Source organism: Sus scrofa, chromosome 4 (genome assembly GCF_054392235.1).
Source record: "Sus scrofa isolate SSC_HxYL_T2T_F1_AM1 chromosome 4, Sscrofa_HxYL_maternal_Yorkshire_Landrace_v2.0, whole genome shotgun sequence".
Classification (NCBI taxonomy): Eukaryota; Metazoa; Chordata; class Mammalia; order Artiodactyla; family Suidae; genus Sus; species Sus scrofa.
This window is the reverse complement of record NC_139386.1, coordinates 123234298-123259903: the sequence shown is the minus strand read 5'-3', so window position 1 is coordinate 123259903 and position 25606 is coordinate 123234298. Positions and strand designations below refer to the sequence as shown.

Here is a 25606-nt window from a genome sequence, read left to right as displayed (position 1 = left end):
CTTGAATGAGTAAATAATCTTGACCACCGATTTGCTGTGTTTCCTTTGTAGGTACCCTTTGTAGGCACGTGGCTTTGTCCCATAAGTTCTGTTTAAAGGAGGGGTTGAGATAGATCGTTAAAGCTCCTTCTGATTCTAAAATAACTTCATTCTTGCCACAGGTGTGACTATAAAAAGAAAAAAAATTAACTTCATTCTTTTAATAATTTTTCCTACTGTTCACATTTCTGAAATCATTTGAGTCCAATATAAGTAAAACAGTGACTGAATATGTTTTGCCAAAATAATGGTTTATAAAATAATAGATCAATTATCATCTTCTCCAAATAATAGATTCCCAGTAATGTTTGTTGACTTAAATTCGTATATCGAATTAAATTTACTAGTGAAATATCAGGTCACTTACTAGTCACTTGTGACATCTTAGGGTGGTAAAGTTTAAAAATACCTATGTTCTGGAGTTCCCATTGTGGTGCAACAGAAACGAATCTGACTAGGAACCATAAGGTTGTGGGTTCAATCCCTGCCCTCAATCAGTGGGTTATGGAGCCAGTGTTGCCGTGAGCTGTGGTATAGGTCACAGACGCTGCTCAGATCAGGCATTGCTATGGCTGTGGTGTAGGCCAGCAACTACAGCTCTGATTAGACCCCTAGCCTGGGAACCTCCGTGTGCCGTGGGTGCAGCCCTAAAAAAGACAAAAGACAAAAAATAAAAATACATGTTTTGACTGAACAAGCACTAATCACACAATTGTGACAGTCTAATCACACAGAAAGTGTGGATTTTACAGCCTATATCAGAACTTGCCAGTGTTGTCAACGATACAGCAGTCGTCACTGGGAAACTGTCATAGTCATCAAAAAGCCATTTGTTTAGCTTTTAAGTGGACTATAAGTTTTTCATTTTAACGTTCACATAGAGTACATTCACATCTAAGTTTTTGTTTATTAACGTTACAATCCACAAAGCCGTGCACATGAAAGACATCCAGTCACTATATGCTGAGTGAATACGTAATGGCAGTGAGGCTACTCCTGAGTGAGGCCGACTTTCCACAACCTGACCCCCTCTTCTTAACTCTTTACTCTTTGCTGTGAACCTCTTACGTCTCAAGACTGGCACCTAACATCAGCTCTGGCAGATTCTTAGCCAGAGCCTTCCCTCCTTTGAGTTCCTTAAGCTCGAAACATCCCTGGAAGGGAAATGTAGATACATCGTTTTTTTTCTATACAGGTCATTTCCTTAGAAAAGAGAGGAGAAGTGCGAGCCAATTTAACTAGTTTAACTAAAAGTTTTACAAAGTGTAGATCTTAAGCTTCAGTCAGTTTTGGGGGGACTTTATGCAGAGTCAGTCATTAGAGAAAGTGATGCAGTAATGAGAAAAGAGCAAGTAGAACAAACTTGATAGTTCATAAAAGAATTAGTACAAGTACAAAGCTAAGTAGGTTTTTTGTTGTTGGGTTTTTAAAAACCATACTGCCTAATAAATGTAAAAAAGACTTATTTTTAAAGATGATGTGGTTTGGGGGGGCCACATAATTGTGTTTGCAGATCTTGCATTACGATGTTTGGTTGAAACCTATGCTGCCAGTTGTGAGGAAAGGAATGAAGAACCTTTAGCCAAACGCATAAAGAATGATAAAACAGAAAAAGAAATTAACACTTTGGCCAAGGAAGGAAATGAAAAAAATGTCCCAGAGAAGTGGACCCCTGTGGCTGGCATTGTTATTGCGCTCTGTTGTCACCACAGGTGTGATTGGAGACATTATGTGGGCAAAGAATATTTCAGGGCTCTAGGCCTTGGAGCAGTGGAATTCCACTATTTCCAGCGAATGAGTAGTTGGGCGACTTGTGGGATGCGAAAAACATCTTCAGAAGCTTCAAATATTTCCACAAAAAGAGAAGAGAAACAGAACGACGACAGCGAAGAGCATGAGGGTGGAGGATACAGAATCACAGACGACAACACCGAGAGTTTGCCTGGGTAAGTGACCACTTTGAAATGCATAGCACTAGAGCAGAGATCCTTTATTACTGCTCTAATTTCTTTTTAGATAAATAGTACCAAAAATTCATTTATGAAAATGTATTTTACTAATTTTAGAATAAATTAAGATACACTTTTATTGTGGCGTAAATAAAACATATCATGGAAGCATGGGACATAGCTCCTAGTATATTGTGGGTTATTTAGCAACTTATCAATACATAGAAGTGACCGAAATCATTTTTATAAGCTTTTTGCAGAATTTTAACAACATGCTGTATTTATTCAATTTAGGTTTCTTACAGTTGAAGAAAAGAAGAAAATAGGGCATCTTTGTAAGCTGCTGATTGACCAAGGCCGAATCAAGTATTTACAGCAGAAAGGATTCAGTCCTGCTTTACAGTATTATACAGACCCTCTGGTGTCTTTGGAAAATGTACTGTTAACTGCTTTACCAAATCATTCTTCGTCACCAGAAACAACCGCTTAATGGAAAAGAAATTTTGAACATCTGTCTTCCACCAAAAAACATTTTTTAATTATATTTTTATATTCATGAAAATATAAATAGCAGATCATATGAACTTTAAAAAATGTTGCAGCCTCATGGAACTTTGGTAATGGCTTTGTTTTTTACTTCAGAAGGTCCAAACATTAGAGAATTCACCAAATTCCCAAAGTAATCCTCTTCAACAGGGCATCACGGATTATATTATCCATCAGCATTTACAGAGTTTGGTAAAGTAGTCGAGCAGTTTACTTGGTTACCTGAAACACACATAACATGTCAGCATGCAACTAGGCATATTAACTTTCTATTTACATTAATTTTGGAAATTTATTTTCCTTTGGTTTTATTTAATACTTTTTATTTTTCAAGTTCAAGATATAGTGGACAATTGTCAATTTATAGCAAGGACCAATATGAGAGTCTTGCTTAGATACAGATTTTTTTGTCCAGGCAGATCTGGAAAGAATAATTAATTTTCATTGTTTCTGATGCAAACAAATTCAGAAATATTCACAAACAGTTAAGGAATTCGCCTTCAGATTTCAAGAGCCATACCTGTATTTATACACCGTCAGAACTTGTTCATAACAAACACCAAAACTAAAGATGTTTTCAAGAACAAAAGCTATTTTACTTCACTTTTTTAATTGGATAATTATCTAGTTAGAACTTCCAAAAATAAACTTATAAGCCTAATTCACAAATTAAATTGACACTTGCAAATAACTTCTGGAGTTAATTAGGTATTATATTTTTTAACAGGCCATTTTTAAATGTACAGGAACAAATATAAATATATTTTATATTTCTACTTGGGAAAATAATTTGAAGTAAAATGGAAATTAGATAATGATACCAAAAACTTTCTCACTTTTTGGCCTCATTTAACTCACCATCTGTTTCTATGCATAAACAGACATTAAGCCAAACATATGGTAGGACTGTTAATCGTTTCCTCATCTTATCTTTGGTTTATTTCTGCCTTATTTGTAAAAATGGTCTTAATTGGCACATTTGCCAAGATAAAGATCCAGAATTACTGATTTTAGATATTATAATGATATTTTTCAGTAACTATATTTTTATTTGTAGGTCTGTGTTTACATTAATTGTAAATTAGAAGACTGGCTCATTTTTAATTTCTGACCTTTCTACCTTAATCTTAATGTCTAATGAGACTACCTAGTTTAAGTCCTAACCCTACTACTTGATCTCTTTGTGCCTCAATTCCCCTCTTAAAATGGGGGTGATACAGATAATAATACCTCACAAGGTGGTTGTGAGCATTAAGTGAGATAACACATTAAAATGCGTAACACTTCTGGAGTTCCTGTTGTGGTGCAGCGGAGATGAATCTGACTAGGAACCATGAGGTTGCAGGTTCAACCCCTGGCATCACTCAGTGGGTTAAGGATCAGGCGTTGCTGTGAGCTGTGGTGTAGGTCGCAGATGCAGCTCGGATCCTGCATTGCTGTGGCTCTGGCGTAGGCCGGTGGCTACAGCTCCGATTCAACCCCTAGCCTGGGAACCTCCATATGCCGCGGGTGCAGCCCTAAAAAGCAAAAAAAAAAAAAAAAAAATGCTTAACACTTCTAAGTACAGAGCAACTACACAATAAATATCAACTATTATTAATAGTACTAATTCATAAAAATATTTTTAATGACATAACAGGCAGGCTTGGTTTTATTATCTTAGTTTAAATTGTAACCTTTTTTATTTTGTTGTAAGTTCTGTACCAAATACTATTAAAATAAGGTGGCTTGATTATTTTTTAAATAAGCTGTTCATGCCTGCAAATCAAGAACATAAATGAAGATAATACATCATTCAATAATTAACCTGATTGTACTGAGTTAGGCAATGCTAATTTGTGTCAATCTGTTTCACTTCATTCAACGATTCATACCCAGAAATAAAAGATATTCTACAACAGGCATTATCTCTGTTATATTTCATAAAATATGCATACACACACAAGAGTTACTCTGATACAGTCCCTTGGCCCATTTAGGTTAATGAATGTTTCTGACAGATACCAAGTACTGTATGGGAAGGTAAGTTTGCCCGCAAGCCTGCCAGAGACCAGAACTTGATAGAAGAAGTAAGATGGAATGAAAAGTCTATAAAGGAGTTAGTAAATACACACATCCCCTACTAAAAAGATGTCTTGACCTGTATTGCATACAGACCTCGTACCTGCTCTCCGTGACTCCTCTATGTATGTGTGCATAAACTGAAGGCCGAATAATTCCCGTTCCTCTTCCTCATCTACGTTTTCACTGGGAGGAAGTGTTACTTGCAATTTCAGTGGGTTGTCTCGGAAGTTGACAAACCTAGTAGTTCACCAAAAAACAGTATTTTATAGGTGCCATAGAAGTGTATATTTATTTCCCTGGAGAAGAATCAAATGACAGTATACTAAATAACTGTCTTTTAACTGCTTTCAATAACTGAACATCTTGGTGAGACATGATATATCCCAAGTATATTTAAGTTTCTTTCCTAAGAAGAAAAAATATATTAGCTTTAGATAACTTATTTTCCAAGCTTGTAAAAGCAAGTGTTAGTCCACAGCGTAAGTTTAATACGGTGCACTTTTCCTAGAGCAGTCCTAAGGCATCTCAAATATACAATTAATGCTATGAACTTAAAGTTTCTGCGTATTTTATAAAACATATCATATTTTCACCATCTAGTACAGAGCTCAGAAGTTACTGAATAAGTAAATGAATGATTTTGTTACAAAGGTTGTGAGATTTAGTGTGGATTCTCGTGTCTTATGCTCACTGTCAGGAAATAAATTTTGAAAGGAAGATAAATGAGGGAGTTTGTTAGTAATTAGGAAAAAGTTACATTACTCTATCAGTAATACAACTGCCTTCTCCATTTGTAGTTATTTGGAAGCAAAATAATCACGATTCTTATGTTTCCGGTTTTTATACCATGAATAAAGGTAGCAGCTATAAAGATGATTTTCGGGAAAACATCACCAACCAACGCAGGACATTCCGTAAAGCTGATAAACCACAGGGGAGTTCCCCTTGAGGTGCAGTGTTAACAGATCCCACTAGTAAATAGTATCCATGAAGACACAGGTTTGATCCCTGGCCTTGCTCAGTGGGTTAAGGATCTGGCGTTGCTGTGAGCTGTGGTGTAGGTCGCAGATGCAGCTCAGATCCCAAGCTGCTGTGGCTGTGGCACAGGCCTGCAGCTGCAGCTCCAGTTTAAACCCTAGCCTGGGAACTTCCATGTACCATGGGTGTGGCCCTAAAAAGCGAAAAGAAAAAAAAAGGAAAAAATCTAGACCAGTATTATTTGAATCCTATTTATAAATTATAAAATTTCAAAGTTGGAAAAAGATTTTTAAGTGGCTTCATTCATGTGCATGAGAAGTCAAATCTGTTAATAAAAATTTCTCTATATTACTTTGTTCTGCAGCCAGAAAGGAATATGTCAGTTTTGTGTCTACAACTTTTACCTCAGATTGGTCATCTTTTCCATGCACACTGGAATATCTTGTAGTTTATTGTTGCTGAGAACAAGAGTACCCAGATTTTTCATATTGCTGATTGTTTCTGGCAAGCATGTTATTTCATTCCGTTGCAGCCATAATGTATGTAGACTTTGCATTCTGAAGAATTAAAAAAGGCTTCTGTGATTAATCACATATAATATGAAAACCCTTGTTCTTATTAACCCCAATTTTTTTTAATGTCATTTTGTACAACACCTCCTTCAACCAGTATATCTATTGAGTTAATTGACTTCACGTTACCTGGTTTTAGAGAAACCACATTGAGGAGTTGATCTCTATCTACCATACAACTCTTCATCATGTAACGGTAGAAATGAAGTCAGTGTATTCTAGAACTTTTCACTACTCTCACAGTATTTCTTGCAGAAGAACTGCTAAAATGTTACTAATCTAAATTAGAATCTTAAGAGAAAACTCAGAAATATATGTCCATTTAGGGCAAGGCAAATAGGCAAAATAGTTAACAGGTTGGACTCTGAGGCCAGGTGCCTGGGTTCAAATCCTAGCTTGCGCACTTACTGTGCTCTTGAGCAGTTTAACTAACATATCTGCATTCGTTTCCTCCATCTGTTTGTAAAGTGCACAAAAGAGCCTGGTATGGAGTTCCCATTGTGGCTCAGCGGGTTAAGAACCTGATGCGTGTCCTTGAGGATATGTGTTTGATCCCTGGCCTTACTAAGTGGGTTAAGGATCTGGCATTGCTATGAGTGAGCTGTGGTGTAGTTCACAGACTCAGCTCAGATCCCGCATGGCTGTGACTGTGGCTGAGGTGTAGGCTGGTAGCTGCAGCTCCAATTCAACCCCTAGCCTGAGAACTTCCATATGCCACAGGTGTGGCCATAAAAAGAAAAAAAAAAAAATTCTGGCATACATTAAGCAGTGTTGTTATTGTTGTGGCATATTCTTATCAATTTGTTGAAGTCAGATAGCCAGTTTTTCTCTCCCCAAACCCTTTTTTTTCTTATTTGGAGTAAATGAAAATATTCTGTTAAAAAGTGGCATGAATGATTTAGAACTAAGTGCATCTATCGTGATTAATTGTGCTTGGGGTCCCCTTTGTTTTGTTATTTCTTATTATAGATGATTTCAACACATCTCTTGGTAGCAAAACCAAAAATTATTTATTTTACCTTTCTATGGTATCAGGAAGTTGTTCAAGTCTGTTGCTTCCCATATCAAGCCACTCAAGGGCAGGCATGTTCAACACAGCAGAAGGAATTGTTGTAAAGTGGTTCATACTCAAATCCAGGTGAGTAAGCTTCAACAAATTGCTCAGCTGAAGAGGAAGGCAAGAGTTTTCAAAATAAATGTCCACAATATAAACTACTGGAACATACACATGGTTTGTAAAGGAGATGTTTCACATCAGGGAATGGTTACATTATAATGGGGCTTTATTTAGTCATAACAGTCCACAGTGAATTTGAAATAACAATAAAGCTAAATACTCGCCAGATAAATTAAAAAGCTCTCTCAGGAGTTCCCGTGGTGGCGCAGTGGTTAACGAATCCATGAGGTTGCGGGTTCGGTCCCTGCCCTTGCTCAGTGGGTTAACGATCTGGCGTTGCCGTGAGCTGTGGTGTAGGTTGCAGACACGGCTCGGATCCCACATTGCTGTGGCTCTGGTGTAGGCCAGTGGCTACAGCTCCAATTCGACCCCTAGCCTGGGAACCTCCACATGCCACAGGGGCGGCCCAAGAAATAGCAAAAAAAAAAAAAAAAAAAGCTCTCTCATAAAAAGGTCATCTATTCAAAGAAAATTTATCTTCCAAAATAACCAAGTGCCAGGGTTTAGGGTTTATAGAAGCGCCTAGCAGAAGCTTTTTTTCTTTCTTTCTGGGAGTAAACATGTTTTCCTTCTATCTAGTAGTCAAGAATTTCATGGTAAAATTCAACCTTCAGAATAATAGTTACCTTTATTAAACCCCCTTCTTTATACCTGATGCTTTACATGTATTATCTCAGTCATAGAATTTACTGTTTGGTAATTCTATTTTTTTAAGTGAAAACAGTAAAAAAAAAAAAATTATTAAGACTAACAACACCAGTGTGCTCAGCTTAAGAAAGAAAATATATTCAGAGACTTTGAAAACAAACTTATGGTTTCCAAAGGAGACAGGTGCAGGGGAGAGATGGACTGGGAGTTTGGGATTGGCATATGCACACTGTGGGATATGGAATAATTGGCCAACAGGGACCTGCTGTATAGCAAGAGAATTCTGCCAATATTCTATCATAATCTATATGGAAAGAGAATCTGAAAAAGACTGGATGTGCGTACATGTATAGAACTGACTCACTTTGCTGTACAGGAAAAATTATCATAACATTGTAGATCAACTATATTCCAATAAAACTTTAAAAATACACACACACACAAAATATATTGATATAACTGCCCCTCTGTACTTCTCCCTTCTTCCTCTTGAAAGATAAGTCTATCCTAAATTTGATATCTGTCATCCTCATGCATTTTTAATGTTTTCATTACTGCACACAAATACATGTTTTCTATATATTTCTTTATGTACATCTATATATTACTATTATGTATTTTTTCATTTAAAAGTTAGTCTTTTATGTTTTTAAATTTTATTTAAAGATGATGATACTGTTCTTTCTTCAACTTGCTTTTTTCTTTCGATATCAGTTTGTAAATGTATTCATGTTGATACCTATGGCTCAAGTTTATTCATCAGCTTTACAAGGTGGGTACCTCTTTTCCATTTTCCATGGACAGTGTTGGTTAAAGAGGCCATGTAACTAGAAACAATGGAGCTATGATGTACACTCAAGTTTTCATGGACCAAAAGCTACAAAATTTCTAAATTTCTCTTTACTGTGTAGTGAAAATTTCAAGATATAAGAATTTAGTTAACTTTTACAAAAAAAATTCTCTATTGTACCTAGGCAAATTCTATATTTTATTTCTATCTTGGGGCACAATCAAATTCATTCCACAATTTTAATACCTCAAAAAAATGCACGAATGTAGTGTTTTACGGGTAATACAGAAAGTAGTTTTCCATTTAGCAGGTGATTTTTTTTAGCTTTAGAAGTCAAATCATGAATACTTTTTCAACTTTTGTCATCAAATTTAAGTTTTCAAATGGTTCAGAATAGTGTATAAAAAGATTTTATGTTAGCATAAATATGTGTGTTACAGTGTGTGCAATTTAATGGCTGAGAGATAAATCTCCCATTGCAGATTTCTCAGTGGTGCTAGAACCCTTTCATTTTAGAAGATTGAATAAAGATGTTAAAACCACTATAATCCAAGTCTTAATTCTGCATATGTGAAAACTGAAACCTAGTTATGTAAAGTGGTCTGTTCAAGGCCACATAGTTACTTAAAAGCCACACTTGGAAATAATCCCAGGCTCAAGATCTCAGTTCAGAACAAACAAACAAAAAAAGATTTCGGTTCAGTATTTGTTCCCATGAAACCTATTTCTTCAAGTAAAGACATTAAAGACAGGTTAATAGATGTGCCCAAATTCATAAAGCTTTTTAATGATTAGAAAAAAAAATTACAAGAATTAGAAATTAGAAATAAGGGAGTTTCTGCTTTAGCACAATGGGTTAAGGATCCAGCATGGCTGCTGCTGTGGCATAAGTCACAGCTGTGGCTTGGATTCCACCCCTAGCCTGGAACTTCCATATGCCATGGGTGTGTGACCAAAAAAAAAAGAAAAAAAAAGAAATTAGAAATAAGATATTTATTGGCTCTCTTTCAGATATAAAGAAATTATCCCTATCATGATTTTCATCATAAGCAAGTGTATACATTTCACTAAATTGAACTATTATCAGAAGAGATGGGTATAAATATCGAAACTATGTTTTACTTGTAAGAGTAAAATTTTTGGTACATGTTTACTAGTTTGGGGGTGGGGTGACTGTCATGCTTACCAAGATACAGGGGAAGAAGGAAATAATCTTTTATTTTGAGCCTATTATTTTTCTTAACCTTTATCTTGCAAAATCATTACTTTCTAGGCAAAGCACCATGGAAATTTCCTTTGCTGAATCTAAGAGCCTTAAATATGTTTGAAAAGTAATACAAATGTCTATCTCTATGATCAGTTTGGTTTTATCAATAACATGTTATACCAGGTCAAAGTCCGAAGACATTCCAAGCCCCACTGCCTTCCTTTTACTTGGTGAAGCCTAGGAAGCTAGCAAAGGAAGCCTTTGCCTAAACGGAAGAAATCATGTCTTTTCACTTTATCTCAAAAACTGATCACCTCTAAAAACCAGCTAATAAACAAAGGAGTTTTTCTATCACCACATTGTCTGTGTTTCATGATAATCATTTATTCACTCAATAAACACTAAGTAATGACTACCACCTAGGCGGTGCCTTCTGGTCTAGGAATAGAAATAAGATGCACTCTGGTCTTCAAGATCACAGTCTAGTCAACAAATGACGTCAGTGATGTGTCAGTAATAGAAATACCTTTTTACACTAAATAGATCTTTCTCTAATTAAAAACATGCTATGTAAAAAAACCAGGAAATGGTTTTCACTGAATATTTTGATATAAAATGTATAGCACCTTTTCATTAGTGTTCTTTTTAATCTACCACTAGTAGATGGAATATAAGATCGTAGGCATTTGGAGTTCCCGTCGTGGCGCAGTGGTTAACGAATCCGACTAGGAACCATGAGGTTGCGGGTTCGGTCCCTGCCCTTGCTCAGTGGGTTAACGATCCGGCGTTGCCGTGAGCTGTGGTGTAGGTTGCAGACTCGGCTCGGATCCTGCATTGCTGTGGCTCTGGCGTAGGCCAGTGGCTGCGGCTCCGATTCAACCCCTAGCCTGGGAACCTCCATATGCCGTGGGAGGGGCCCAAAGAAACAGCAAAAAGACAGGAAAAAAAAAAAAAAAGATAGTAGGCATTTATAGCATTCTGACCTCATGTGGAAGATCACATATATCTCTGTTAACAGCAAGCTCTAGTTTCTCCAAGCTGGCACAGTGACTTAGTTCACTGGGGACAGTCTTGATTTTGTTGTAACTAAGATTCAGTTCCTGAAGTCTAGTGAGCAGTCCTACAGAAAAACAATACACAATAGAGAGCAGATGGATATAAAAAATATTTCCAGGTATTAAGTATTACAGCATAACTTACTTGCCAGTTTCATATTGGCAAATTCATACATGGGCTCTTCCTTTTTCCCAGTATGTGTCCTGCCCATTCTTCAGATAAGGAGCAAATGAGTTATCAGTGCTATAGGCAAAAAAAAAAAATTTTTTTTTTCATTCTTTTTACCTGAACCTTATCCTGACTAATTGCCCATTTGGGGATTTTTGTTTCTCATTTAAGGAACTTTTTTTTTCTTTCTTGTCTTCAACCAGTTCCCTTCTAGGAAGAACAACTGAACCAGCAATATTTTTCTAGAATCTACACAGTATCATTTACAAAGAAACTTCTTCTGTATTGAAATCTCATCTTGAATCACCTCAGTAAATCCAGAAACTTGGGTCCCTTGGAAGCATCAATTTAGATTAGATGTTTAAAATTTTCTCAAGACTCAAGCATGTTATAAGGATGAGACCTTTATTTCATGTATTTAAAAAAAACGCTCAATAAAAGTCATGGGAATAAAAGCAATCTTTCTTACCAATTCCTCGAGGTATCTCTGAAATTGTGTTTCGAGATAAATCTAGCACAATAAGGTTCTGGAATCTTCCAATGAATTCAGGAATTTTCAGCAAACCAGTTCTATGAAGTTGCCATTCCTGTAGCTGACTCAGTTTCAGTAGGGAAGAAGGAAGGGTCTAAACTCAAGTAAAAGAAATGATGGAATTACTATATTACTTAAATTATTATAGCACCATGCCACGCTGAAATATGATTGTGGAGATAGTATTTGATTTGAAAAAAAAAACCTTAGGAATATTTTTTCTTTAATGGGTTCTATTTCCAAGTGCTTTGTGTTACTTCTAAGACCTTTACTTTTTTGGGGGGAAGGTGCTAAAACCTCAGTCATTATAGAAAAAAAAAAAAAGCACATTTTGGTCAATAGTCCAGACATATAGAGCTGCATTCTAAAGATTCTACTGTGGGAGTTCCCTAGTAGCACAGTGGTTTAAGAATCTGGTGCTGTCAGAATTCCCATCATGGCTCAGTGGTTAACGAACCTGACTAGTTATCTATGAGGATTTGGGTTCAATCCCTGGCCTCGCTCAGTGGGTTAAGGATCTGGCATTGCCATGAGCTGTGATGATGTAGTCACAGACACGTCTTGGATCTCGAGTTGCTGTGGCTGTGGTGTAGGCTGGTGGCTACAGTTCCAATTGGACCCCTAGCCTGGAAACCTCCATATTCCTCAGATGCGGCTCTAAAAATACAAAAAAAAAAAAAAAAGAATCTGGTGTTGTCATTGCCATGGCTCAGGTTGCAGCTATGGCACAGGTTGGATCCCTGGCCCTGGAACTTCTGCCTGCCATGGGTATGGCCAAAAAATAAATAAATAAAAATAAAGACTGTCGTATTAGGTTTTCCTAGAGTACATATGTTACTGAAAATGAGAATTAGTGGTTAATTGAAATCGTAGAGAAACAAAAAAATCATTTGACTCAACAACTCAAACTTCCTTTTCTGTTTTGAAGTAGTTTATAAAAGTTTTTTAAGAGGTTTTTTTTTTAATTTAAGAATTTTTAAAGTTTCAGCTATTCTGATCTCTATGCCTTTTCCCTTTCAGCCTAGAATAGCCAAAGATAAAATAAAGGAGCTAACCCCTTAATTAAATGTACCTGTATGAAAACCAACACTAACTCAAGGCATAGAGGCGGCCCTTGTCAAAATTAGAGTAAGCCTAATGTAATCAAGCAACTAAGTGGATGTACATGAAAGAGAAAGATAATATGAATCAGGTTATGAATCTAAGAAAAAAATTAACATACATTTCCATTTGTGCAGTTTGAGCATTTGCTTTGGAAAAACTATGATTTTTGTTAAGCAGCTGGTCACCTTTTTATGGAAAATGAGAAATTGCTTATTAGCAGGACAAGTAGGAGAAATGTTACAAATGACTTAAATTTAGGCAGAGTTAAAGCACATTGGTTGAATTTCTGCAAAAAAAAAAAAGTGAAGTTATGTTAATTTTCAGTTGTTCATGTGGCCCAAATTCATTTGGCATATTATTAAAATTAGAATCCCTTCTTATTCCAGCCTTAAGGACATAGGCTAAGACTCATTCCCTCAACTTTCCCCCAAAATGCAAAATACAGAAAATCAAATATTACTTCTAGGAGTTCCCTTCATGGCTCAACAGTTCATGAACCCAACTAGGATCCGTGAAGATGCGGGTTTGATGCCTGGCCTTGCCAGGATCCATGAGCTGTAGTGTAGGTCATGGATGCTGTTCAGATCCTGAGTTGCTGTGGCTATGGTGGCAGCTGGCAGCTGTGGCTATGGCTAGGCTGGCAGCTGTAGCCCCAATTCGACCCCTAGCCTGGGAACTTCCATATGCTGCAGGTGTGGCCCTAAAAAGCAAAAAAAAAAAAAAAAAAAAAAAAGAAAAAAAAAAGAAAAGAAAAGATAAGAGAATTACTTCTATAAAGCTTACCTGCCATTCCTCTTTTTCTATCTTCAAAATAGCTCTTCCATCTTCCATGGTGACCTTTTCCCTTAGCTTGATTAAACATACTCGCTCTTCCCAAATCCGCACTAGCCTAGGAAACCAGGAAAATCATTTTAGTTCACAGGTAATGACATAGGTAGCATTCACTTTTATGTGAAAGAGTGACCCATCAAAAACAAACATTTGGGAGTTCCCCAGTGGCTCAGCAGGTTTAGGATCTGGCATTGTCACTGCTGTGGTTCTGGTTACATTTTTGGCTTGGGAACTTCTACATGCCTCAGGTGCAGCCAAAACAAACAAAACAATTTGATTGATAGTATTTGGAAATAAGAATACTTTATCTTGCAAGAATTATAAATATGATCAGTGGAGTTCCCATCATGGCTCAGTGGAAATGAATCTGACGAGTATCCATGAGGACACGGGTTCAATCCCTGGCCTCGCTCCATGTGTTAAGGATCTGGCGTTGCTGTGAGGTCACAGACGCGGCTCAGATCTGGCACGGCTGCAGCTGTGGTGTAGGCCAGCAGCTGTAGCTCTGATTTGACCCCTAGCCTGGGAATCTTCATATGCTCTGGGTAGGGCCCATATAAAAAAAATCATACATACATATATATATGATTAGTATAATAAATGCCCTATTTTAAAGTTTCTAAAAAGCATCATAGATATTTTTAAAATTTTTACGGCTGAACTCATGACATGTGGAAGTTCCCTGGCCAGGGACTGAGTCTGAGCTGCAGGTGCTACCTATGCCACAGCTGTGGCAATGCCAGATCTTTTAATCTACTGTGCCAGGCCAAAGATAAACCCACACCTCCATAGCAAGCACAGCGACTGTAGTCAGATTCCTAACCCATTGCACCATGGCAGGAACTCCATATCATAGATTTTTTTATAACAGCTGTATTGAGATTCAATTCATATATCATAAAAATCCTTCTGAAGTATACAATTCAGCGTTTTTTGGTATATTCAGAGAGCTGTGCTATCATCACCACTATTTGATCCAAAATATTTTTATCACTCAAAAAAGAGACCCCACACCCTTAGTAGTCACTCTCCATTCCTCCCTCCCCATCCCCTGGCAACACCTGGTCTACTTTCTAAATCTATGGATGTGCCCATTCTGGACATTTCATATAAAGGGGACTATATAGCAGGTGGCCTTTTTGTGTCTGGCTTCTCATGTAACATAGTTTTATCCAAAGTTTATGCATGCTGTAAAATATATCAGTACTTTATTCCTTTTTATAGAAGATTAGTATTCTACTGCATGGATATACCAGATTTTGTTTCTCCAGTTGATAGACATTTGAGTTAATTCCGTTTTTTTAGCTGAGTGTTGCTGCTATGAACACTCATGTACAAATTTTCATGTAGACATAGTTTCATTTCTCTTGAGTGTGTATATTCCTAGGAATATACATTGTCGCATCATTGGGTAACTCTATGTTTAACTTTTTTAAGAACTGCCAAACTATGTCCAAATTGCTTGCATCATTTTACCTTCTCCCCAGCAGTATGTGAGGATTCTGGTTACCATTTTCACCAACATTTGTTATCGTCCATCTTTTTTTCTTTTTTCTTTCTTTTTTGGTCCTTTTGTCCTTTTAAGGCCCCACTCACAGCATATGGAGGTTTCCAGGCTAGGGGGTGAATGGGAGCAGCAGCCACCGGCCTACACCACAGCTCACAGCAACACCAGATCCTTAATCCACTGAGTGAGTCCAGGGATCGAACCTACATCTTCATGGATACCAATAAGATTCATTTCCACTGAGCCATGACGGGGAAATCCTTGTTAATGTCCATATTTTTATCATAGCTATCCTAGTAGGTGTGAAGTAGTACCTCACTGATGTTTTGACTTCCATTTATTAAATACCTAATCCACAGATACGTAATTTAAAAGTTTTGTTGTTGTTGTTGTTTTCTTGGAGTTCCCAGGCCAGGGATCAGATCCAAGCTGTAGGTGTGACCTATGCTGCAGCTGCAGCAACACCAGATCCTTTAACCCACTGTGTTAGGCCAGGGGTCAAACCTGCATCCTGGTGCTGCAGAGATGCCTCTTGATCTTGTTAGGCCACAGAGCAAACTCCTGAAAGTTTTTTAATGACCTGCAAATGATATAGTTCGACTTCAGAGTTAAACTGTACATTACTATATTCAATTTTATCCAGGTTTTTTTTTCAGATATAAAACGGTACAAAATTCTAGAGCACATCCTACTGATTTTTTGGTTCTTTCCAAACATATATAACAGCTAGCCATAAAAATGGCTAGGAAAAGGCTGCAGAAGTTTTCTATTTTTTTTCTACCTTTTTTTTTTTTTTATCCTTTTTAGGGCCACTCCTGTGGCATATGGAAGTTCCCAGGCTAGAGGTCAAATCGGAGCTGTAGCTGCCAGCCTACACCATAGCCACAGCAACGTGAGATCCAAGCTGCATCTGTGACCTACACCACAGCTCACAGCAATGCCAGATCCTTAACCCACTAAGCAGGCCAGGGACCAAATCCGAATCCTCATGGTTACTAGACAGGTTCATTTCCACTGCTCCACAACAGGAATTCAAGCTTTTCTTTCTATTTCTATACTAGAATATTTCATGTATGAAAATTAAATTAAGATTTGAAATCTTTGCACTTTTAACCTATTAAAATGATAAATAATAGAGATATAAGCAATCATCAAATAGGTTTAATTAATTTGACTATTTATTTGCCAAGATTCTCTGACATCCAAGAGTTAATATATATTCTCAGCAATTTTGTGTATTAACTGATCTTCAGTGAGGATTTTAATGAACAGAAAACCAATATCTCTGAAAGTGTAATATTTGCGGTCTACATATGTTTGTGTTTGCAAAATATTCCTGTAGAATTCCCATCGTGGCTCAGCGGTTAATGAACCCTACCAGCATTCATGAGGAAATGGGTTCGATCCCTGGCCAAGTTCAATGGGTTAAGGATTTGGTGTTGCCGTGAGCTGTGGTGTACGTCACAGACATGCCTCAGCTCTGATCCCCAGTGGCTGTGGCATAGGCCAGCGACTACAGCTCTGATTAGACCCTAGCCTGAGAACCTCCATCTGTCGCAGGTGTGGCCCTAAACACACACACACACACACACACACACACACACACACACAAATTCCTATAGAGTATGTATTTTCATCCACTACTTGTCTGAAAGTTAACTAATCTGCTAACAAGTGTACTATAGCAATGGCCTTGTGGTGACTTTTTAGACTGAATAGCTAAGCTTCCTACAGGTGTGGTTAAGGGAGATAAATGTTTAATGCCATCTATTCAATTACACCACTTTTCATAAAAATAGAACTATTCAAACAGTAGATATAGCAGTTCCCGCTGTGACGCAGCAGAAACGAAGCTGACTAATATCCATGAGGATTCGGGTTGGATCCCTGGCCTCACTCAGTAGGTCGGGGATCCAGCGTTGCCATGAGCTGTGGTATAGGCTGGCAGCTGTAGCTCCGACTCAACCCCTAGGCTGGGAACTTCCATGTGCACAAGTGCAGCCCTAAAAAGCAAAAACAAAGCAAAACAAAGAAACAAACAAACAAACAAAAAAACAGTAAGCATAGGAGTTCCTGTTGTGGTGCAGCAGAAACAAAGCCAACTAGGAACCATGAGATTTCGGGTTCCATCCCTAGCCTTGCTCAGTGGGTTAAGGATCCAGTGTTGCTGTCAGCTGTGGTGTAGGTTGCAGACATAGCTTGGATCTGGCGTTGCTGTGGCTGTGGCGTAGGCCTGTGGCTACAGCTCCGATTGGACCCCTAGCCTGGGAACCTCCACATGCCATGGGGTACAGCCCTAGAAAAGACAAAAAAAACCTGCAAAAACCCAATAGGCATAATGATTATTAATTACTTATTACTCACTGAGATATACATATTTCATTCTCTTTAAATTTATTTTTTTTTGTTTATTTATTTTTAGGGGTGCACTCAAAGCATATGGAGGTTCCCAGGCTAGGGGTCGAATAGGAGCTACAGCTACTGGCCTACACCACAGACAAAGCAACACAGGATCCAAGCCGTATCTGCAACCTACCTACACCAGAGCTCACGGCAATGCTGGATCCTTAACCCACTGAGCAAGATCAGGGATCAAACCTGCATCTTCATGGATGCTAGTCAGATTTGTTAACCAGTGAGCCAGGATGGTAACTCCTCAAGATAAATATTTCAGAGCAAGATTTAATGCCAAGAGCAATGAGGTATCTAATTCCCCAAACTTTAACTTCAATTAAAGAATTCATCAAGCATCCCCACTAAATGCCAAATACTATGCTAACCTCACACAGGTCAGATTGGTCATCATTAAAAAGTCTACAAATAACAAATGCTGGCGAGAGTGTGGAGTAAAGGGAACCCTCCTACATGGTTGGTAGGAATGTAAGTTGGTGCAACCACCATGGGAAACAGTATGGAAGATGCTCAGAAAACTAAAAATAGAATTACCATATGATCTAGCAACCCCACTCCCAGGCATGTATCTAGACAAAACAATAATTTGAAAAGATACATGCACCCCTATGTTTATAGCAGCACTATTCAGAATAGCCAAGACATCAGAACAACCTAAATATCCATGGACAGATGAAAGGATATAGAAGATGTGGTATATATATATATATATATAGTACATATATAATGGAAAACTATTCAGCCATAAAAAAGAATGAAATAATGTCATTTGCAGCAACATGGATGCAACTAGAAATTCTCCTACTGAATGAAGTTAGAAAAAGACAAATACCATAAGACATCACTCTTATGTGGAATCTAAAATTTGGCACAAATGAACATATATATAGAACAGAATCAGACTCACAGACATAGAGAACAGATTTGTGGTTGCCAAGGGGGAGGGAGGAGAGAGTGGGATAGATGGGGAGTTTGGGGTTAACAGATGCAAACTATTACATTTAGAATGGTTAAGCAATGAGGTCCTACTCTATAGCACAGGGACTATATTCCATCTCCCGGGATAAGCCACAATAGAAAAGAATAAAGAATGTATATAGGTATATAACTGAGTCCCTTTACTGTACAGCAGACATTAATTAGCACAACATTGTAAATCAACTCTATACTTTAAAAAAACACCGTGCTAGACTTCGTGCATCTGAAAAGCTCTGTCCTTAATGAGTTTACAGTGACGCTAGTTAGACAAGTTTATTTCCATCTCCATGGTGACTCATTAATTCTTTCTGGCTTCTGAATTACTATGATCCAAGTCTGGAATGCATCAATTAATTTGATGACCATGGCCAAGATATCTCACATCTATGGGCCTTACTATGAAACAGGAGGTTTGGATTAAATAATGCCTCAGGTCTCTTCTAGCTCTAGCATTCTATAATTCCCACATTGCTTATTTTAATCTTGAGATTCTTTCAAGTTTTGAACAGACTTTTTCTACCTCTTCTAAAAACCCTTTGATTACAGTCTAAAGCCTTTCTCAAATGTTGTTACACGAGCTCTTACCCAAGTACTTGATTTCTTCCGGGCAACTTGACATCAAAAGACAATGAGAATGATTTCTGCCTAAACTTAAGGCTTTTTGTTTAGCCCCTTTTGGCTGAAAAAAAGAAGCATTAAATTACATTCTTATCCTTTTAGGGCCTTGCCTGTTTTGTACAGAGAAAACTTGAAGCTGCTGAAATGAAATAATTCCCTTTTTTAAACATTATTTATCTTTGGCCACACCTGAGGCATTCAGTAATTCCCAGGCCAAGGATCAAACCTGAGCCACAGAAGTGACAATGCCAGATCTTTAACCCAGTGAGTCACCAGGGAAATTAAAATGATCTTTTTTTTTTTGATTTTTAGGGATGCCCTCATGGCTTATGAAAGTTCCCAGGCTAGGGGACTGATAGGAGATGCAGCATCATAGCCAAAGCAACACCAGATCCAAGCCAAGTCTGCAACCTACACCACAGGTCACCGCAACGCTGGATCCTTAACATACTGCACTGGTCCAGGGATTGAACCCGCCCCTTCATGGACACCAGTTGGGTTAGTTTCTGCTGAGCCATGGGAACTCAGTGGGAAGGCCATTTTTAGCTTTTTCTTTCACTTGCTAAAAGACACAAGATCATTTTTTACACTCGATCTTAGCCAAAAGGCTGAGAAGCAATACAAGACCATTTTTTAAATGGAGATATAGGGAGTTACTGTGGTGGTGCAGTGGCAACAAATCCGACTAGGAACCATGAAATTGTGGGTTCAACCCTGGGCCTCGCTCAGTGGGTTAAGGATCCCGGGTTGCCATGAGCTGTGGTTTAGGTCACAGACTCGGCTCGGATCTGGTGTTGCTTGGTATAGGCTGGCAGCTGTAGCTCCAATTGGACCCCTAGCCTGGGAACCTCCGTATGCCACAGGTGCTAAAAAGCAAAGAATAAAATAAAATAAAATAAAATGGAGATATAATTGACATATAACAATGTTTAGAAAGAGACCTAATGAATGATAATTATAGGAAGCTATACGGAATCTGTGAGGAAAGGGGCTATTCTTGCAAGAATTGTGGGATAGTTTGGAGATACCCTATTAGGCGAGTAGGTAGAGATTGACAGGGCAGCAGAAGTGAACATTAAACTAAGGAGAACCCAAAATGATCAGGTGAATGAAGCCGTCCACAGGGGCCCTGGGTGGAACTCACAGCTATGCAAATAGGTGAGATTCTACTGTACCGTCCTCGCCAGATGTTGTTTTAGATCCTAAGGAATACAGTGTTGACCAGTCTCTGAAAAGTAGGCTAAATGATACTTTCATGAACATTAAACAAATGCCTATGAGGGCTCAGGATAACAGTTGTATTTATATATAAACACTTCTATTTTTTGTTTGTTTTTTTCCACACCCATGGTACATGGAAGTTCCTAGGCCAGGAATCAAACAGGAACTGGAGCTGTGACCTATGTCACAGCTGCAGCAATGCTGGATCTTTAACATACCGAGCCACAGTGGGAACTCCGACACCTGTATTTTTTTTTTTTTTTTTTGTGGCCTTCATAACATAGCCAGACTTAATTGAGTCAAGTGCTTCCTTTAGTTATATTTTGGGTTTTCAATAAATAAAAACCTCTATCAAATTCAATAATAAGGCATTTAATAAATGTTCTTTTCAGATTTCCCATTGTGGCTCAGTGGTAGACTACTATCCATGAGGATTCGGGTTCCACCCCTGGCCTCGCTCAGTGGGTTAAGGATCCGGTGTTGCCATGAGCTCTGATGTAGATCTCAGATACGGCTCAGATCCTGCTGGTGCTGTGGCTGTGGCATAGACTGGCGGCTACGCCTCCGATTCAACCCCTAGCCTGGGAACTTCCATAAACTGCACAGGGGGCCCTACAAAGCAAAAACAAAACAAAATAAAAATGCTCTTTTCAATAATAAGAATGTTATGAATTTTTACTAATTCAAAACACTAAACAGGTTATTACATACTTTTGTTGAAATTCCTTCTCTCGCTTCAGGTCTTCATTGTGTTTCTTTATTCTCTCTTCCCAAACTTCTTTTACAGCAGTGACAGCCCCAGTACAAACCACATTTTCTGACATGATTTCTCCACATTGTCACAGAGTCATCAACTTCATTAATTTTTGAAGAGCTGAATCACAGATGCCATCTCAGAAAGGACCTGGTGGTACCAGAGGGAAAAAAACGTGTTTCAGAATATTGATTGAGGAGTTCCCGTGGTGGCACAGTGGAAACAAATCCGACTAAGAACCATGAGGTTTGGGGGTTGACCCCTGGCTTTGCTCAGTGGGTTAAGGATCTGGCATCGCTGGGAGATGTGGTGTAGGTCGCAGACACGGCTCGGATCTGGCAATGCTGTGGCTCTGGCGTAGGCCAGCGGCAACAGCTCCAATTAGACCCCTAGTCTGGGAACTTCCATATCCTGCAGGTGTGGCCCTAAAAGGACAAAAGACAAAAAAAGAAAAAAGAATGTTGATTGAGTACCATAAATATCATAACAGCTTATGCTTCTTGAACATGTTCCATGTCCCCAAAATTATTTGATGCACTTTACATACCATATTTTACTTGGTAATTCTCATAAAAACATCATGACATGGTTACTTTTATTGTGTCTAATATATAGATGAGAAAACCAAGCCCTAAAAAAAGTGGGCCATTGGTTAATGTCTCGTCTCTAATAAGTGGCAGAGATGGGAAGTGATGCCAACTCTACTTCTTTTGGGACTATTAATTCCCAACAATGAAAAACCACAACTAGTTTACATGTCCAATGACAGAGAAATGTTTAATAATGGATTTATATGATAAGCAGGCATGTTGAGATATCTACTGAATTTAGATGCTATATGCACAGGCTGGAATTCCATTAAGTGGTAAAATATTGGGGTGGTTTGCTCTTGTATAAAATAAAGTGCAAATGGAGTCATCCCACATTGAGGATTGTGACTTGTGTCTCAGAAATGGGAGGAGGAGGGGAATGGTTATGTAAATGACGGTAGACCTGTTTAGTGGAATGTTCTTCGCCTTACATATAATGGTATTGACTTTTTACCAGATTATGCTAGCAATGATGCCAGAATCGGATTCACAATAATTTAATAATTTTCTTCAAAATTCAAGAAGTCAAAGATGTCTACATTTACCACCTCCATTGAACCTTATACTGGAAGGCAATAATGCAAAGAAAGTAAATAGGAAGGCATAAAGTTTGCAAAGGAAGAAGTGAAATTTGCAACAGCATAGGAAAACAGGTAGTCTCATACACTAAAAGTGCTAGTATATACAGTCATCCTCTATGGAGTGAATTTTGGTAATATCTACCAAACTTACAAATCCACAGTCACACTTGTAGGAATTTATACGGCAAATATTTTAAAATGTAAATTGACATATTATGAAGTTATTCCGTACAGTGTTTTTCTCAACAGCAAAGATTGGAAAAAACTTTCCATCAGTAAATTATAGTACATCTGTATCATGGGAAATTACATAGCTCCATGAAAAAGGAAAGCACTTTATATACTGATATGCCATGATCTCCAAAACATGTGCCTGTGACACTATTTATTTGTCCATTCTAACGAATGTGGATATTTGGGTCCCAGATTTTTGCTATAATGAGCAATACTATTTCTAAAATTCCTGTTCTTATATTCTTAGTACTCAAGTGACATTATTTCCGTTGAGTATATATTCAGGATTAGAGTTGCTAGATCATAGTGATGTGGGTGTGCCCATTTGTGAGACGGAGCCAAACTGTTCTGCCAAAGTGGTTATGCCCGTTTATATACTAACCAGGACTGTGTGGGTCCCCACAGGTATATGTCCTCACCCACACACCGTGCATAAGAAGATATCTCATAATGCTCATAATTTACACTTTCCTCACTACTAAGTGAGCCAAGTTAATATAGAAAGATTATCCAATTAAATAAAAGACAAAATCCTGTGGCTTGTTTAGAAAAGGCTCAACTAAAACATAAAGAGACCCACGTCACTGAGGCATAGGCCTGGCGCTATAGCTCCGATTTGACCCCTAGACTGGGAAGCTCCATGTGCCACAAGTGTGACCCTAAAAATATAAAAGTTAAAAAAAAAAAAAACCCATAGAGAAAAATGGTAAGTAAAAAAACAGAGAACGATCACTCCTAGGTTTATACCCAAGAGAAATGAAAATACATGTTTACATAAAAACCTATACCTGAATGTTGATAATAGTATTATTCATAAGAGCTGAAAAGTAGAAACAAATGGCTATCAACTAATAAATGGACAAACAAAATGTGATTTTTCCATGAAATGGAATATTATTATGCCATGAAAAGGAACAAAGCACTAATATGTGCTACACCATGGATAAATGTTGATTTATGCTGATAGAAGCCACTCGTGAGATACCACAAATTGTATGATCCCATTTACATGAAATGCCTAGAGAAGGCAAACCTATGGAGATAAAAAGTAGATTAATGGTAACCAGAGGGGTAAAAAGGAATGATTGCTAAGGATACAAAGTTCCTTTTTTGTGTGATGAAAATCAACTTTTGAAATAAATGAAACTATGAAAAAGCAGGCTTATTTATAGCTAAAAACCAGGATGTAATTCATCTTGAAAATGTAAAAATAAAAACATTTTTAATAGCACGTGGAAGAAGGAAACAGAGAAGTAGAAGGTAGGGAGATCAAGAAATCCTGCCTATACTTCATGGAACAAGAAATAGAGATTTAAGTATGTACATTATAAAGGCAATCAGAAGATAGTAAAATAGAGATATATGGGGTGTAAGTGAACTTAAGCATCGCCTTTCAAAATGAAACTCGAGATAATATTTAAGGCTGATAAAACATAGCACAACTGCTTTTAAAAAAGAAAAAAAAAGTATTATGGAGATAAATATTGAAAACTAAATCCTGAAATATTTAAAATCATTTTGTCCAGGATGATAGAAATTAGATAGATAATATTGCTTTTATTATTAATCTCCTCTAAATTACTGACTTAAATCTAAATTACTGATTTCTTCAAACCAAGTATACAATTCCTGTGTGAAAAAGAGACAGAGAGAGAAAAATGTATTACAGAGGAAAAGAGTTTAACATTTTAGGAGGAATATAAAATGGCCAACACACAGAAAATTATTAGGAGGTGGTCCTTATTTTTAAGCAATACATGCAGAATTTATTTTTTATTTACTTATTTATTTTTGTCTTTTATCTTTTTAGGGCCACAGCCAAGGCATGTGGTAGTTCCCAGGCTAGGGGTCTAATTGGAGCTACAGCTGCTGGCCTACACCACAGCCACAGCAGTGCCAGATCCGAGCTGCATCTGCGACCTACACCACAGCTCACGGCAATGCTGGATCCCTAACCCACTGAGCGAGACCAGAGATTGAACCTGCAACCTCATGGCTCCTAGTCGGATTTGTTTACACTGCACTGTGATAAGTCCTACACGCAGAATTTAAACAGGAACAGATTTGCCAGGTCTTTCTGCCATCAAAAAACGTGGGATACCCATGCTGATAATTCAGTCCTCTGGGTATGTCACAGTCCAGCTACAATTTATTTGTTTATCAAATAATAAGACTTTTTTTTTTTTTTTGGTCTTTTTGCCTTTTCTAGAGCCATTCCCGTGGCATATGGAGATTCCCAGGCTAGGGGTCGAATAGGAGCCGTAGCCGCTGGCCTACACCAGCAGGATCCAAGCCACTTCTGCGACCTACACCACAGCTCACGACAACGCCAGATCCTTAACCCACTGAGCAAGGCCATGGGTCAAACCCGCAACCTCATGGTTCCTAGTCGGATTCGTTAACCACTGCGCCACAACAGGAACTCCAATAAGATATTTTTTAAATGTCAAGAATCTACATGTAAATGTTAGATTACTAAACCCATGTAACAATTCATGTGCTATTCATTTCCCCATTTGCCATTACACTTGAGCCCTCAGTTTCCCCATAATAGTGACCGATGCCCCTTTGAGGAAAGCAAGACAGTAGTGATGGATGTATTTCTACCTCCAACACAGGCTGGTGTTCTCTACCTTGGTTACTACTATGACAGGAAACCACGTAGCACAGCAGTAAGGTAAGCATGGCTATGACACGACTGGGGAGTCGGCTTCCCAGAGTCAAAAGAAAGCAAAAGAACTAGGATCTCAGAAGAAATACTTCTTAACTTCCAGGGAAATTGACCTTCTGGAGGAAGACAACTACCTGAATGACTATGAACCCTCAAAGAGACTTTTAAACTCAATTCTAAGTTTAGTTGATAGTGCAGCAAATACAGACACAGTAGAGACATCAATAGCACTCTCTTTATGCCAAGAGTGGGAAAAGAAGGTTTTGAAAAATACTTACCATGGGCAGTGGATGCAGAAGCCGGCATCCCCCAAAATTAGTGATTATCAGCTAAGAGCGGACTTCGGGGAGTATTGTTTTCAGGGTGACTCCGAATGATT

General features: G+C 38.0%; 2 protein-coding genes across 12 annotated transcripts in view; one reads left to right on the top strand and one right to left on the bottom strand.

Annotated features, from left to right (window-relative positions):
* The window catches only part of TRMT13 (tRNA methyltransferase 13 homolog), a 24811-nt gene extending 20377 nt beyond the window's left edge, over positions 1-4434 (top strand). For 7 of the 10 annotated variants that reach the window (XR_014844664.1, XM_085023869.1, XM_021090151.2 and 4 more), the window contains exons 10-11: positions 1553-1985; positions 2283-4434. Coding sequence is in view for 6 of the 10 variants with exons in the window: in XM_085023869.1 (XP_084879995.1) it covers positions 1553-1985; positions 2283-2478 (629 nt within the window). In the remaining 4 variants the exon portion in view is untranslated. The remainder of the gene's footprint in view (positions 1-1552; positions 1986-2282) is intronic. The other 3 variants (XR_014844665.1, XR_014844663.1, XR_014844662.1) reach the window with 1 other exon arrangement.
* Positions 2240-25606, bottom strand: LRRC39 (leucine rich repeat containing 39). Of its 2 annotated transcripts, none has more exons than XM_021090153.2 (9): positions 25506-25606; positions 21109-21301; positions 13614-13719; positions 11664-11820; positions 10954-11090; positions 7168-7313; positions 5981-6133; positions 4692-4835; positions 2240-2756 (listed from the first exon to the last, which is right to left on the bottom strand). In XM_021090153.2, exons 2-9 carry the CDS (start codon positions 21219-21221, stop codon positions 2753-2755), a joined length of 960 nt encoding a protein of 319 aa, XP_020945812.2. In that variant the 5' UTR covers positions 21222-21301; positions 25506-25606; the 3' UTR covers positions 2240-2752. The 2 variants fall into 2 exon arrangements, with proteins under 2 accessions (XP_020945812.2, XP_020945811.2); XM_021090152.2 differs by having other exon boundaries at positions 4699-4835.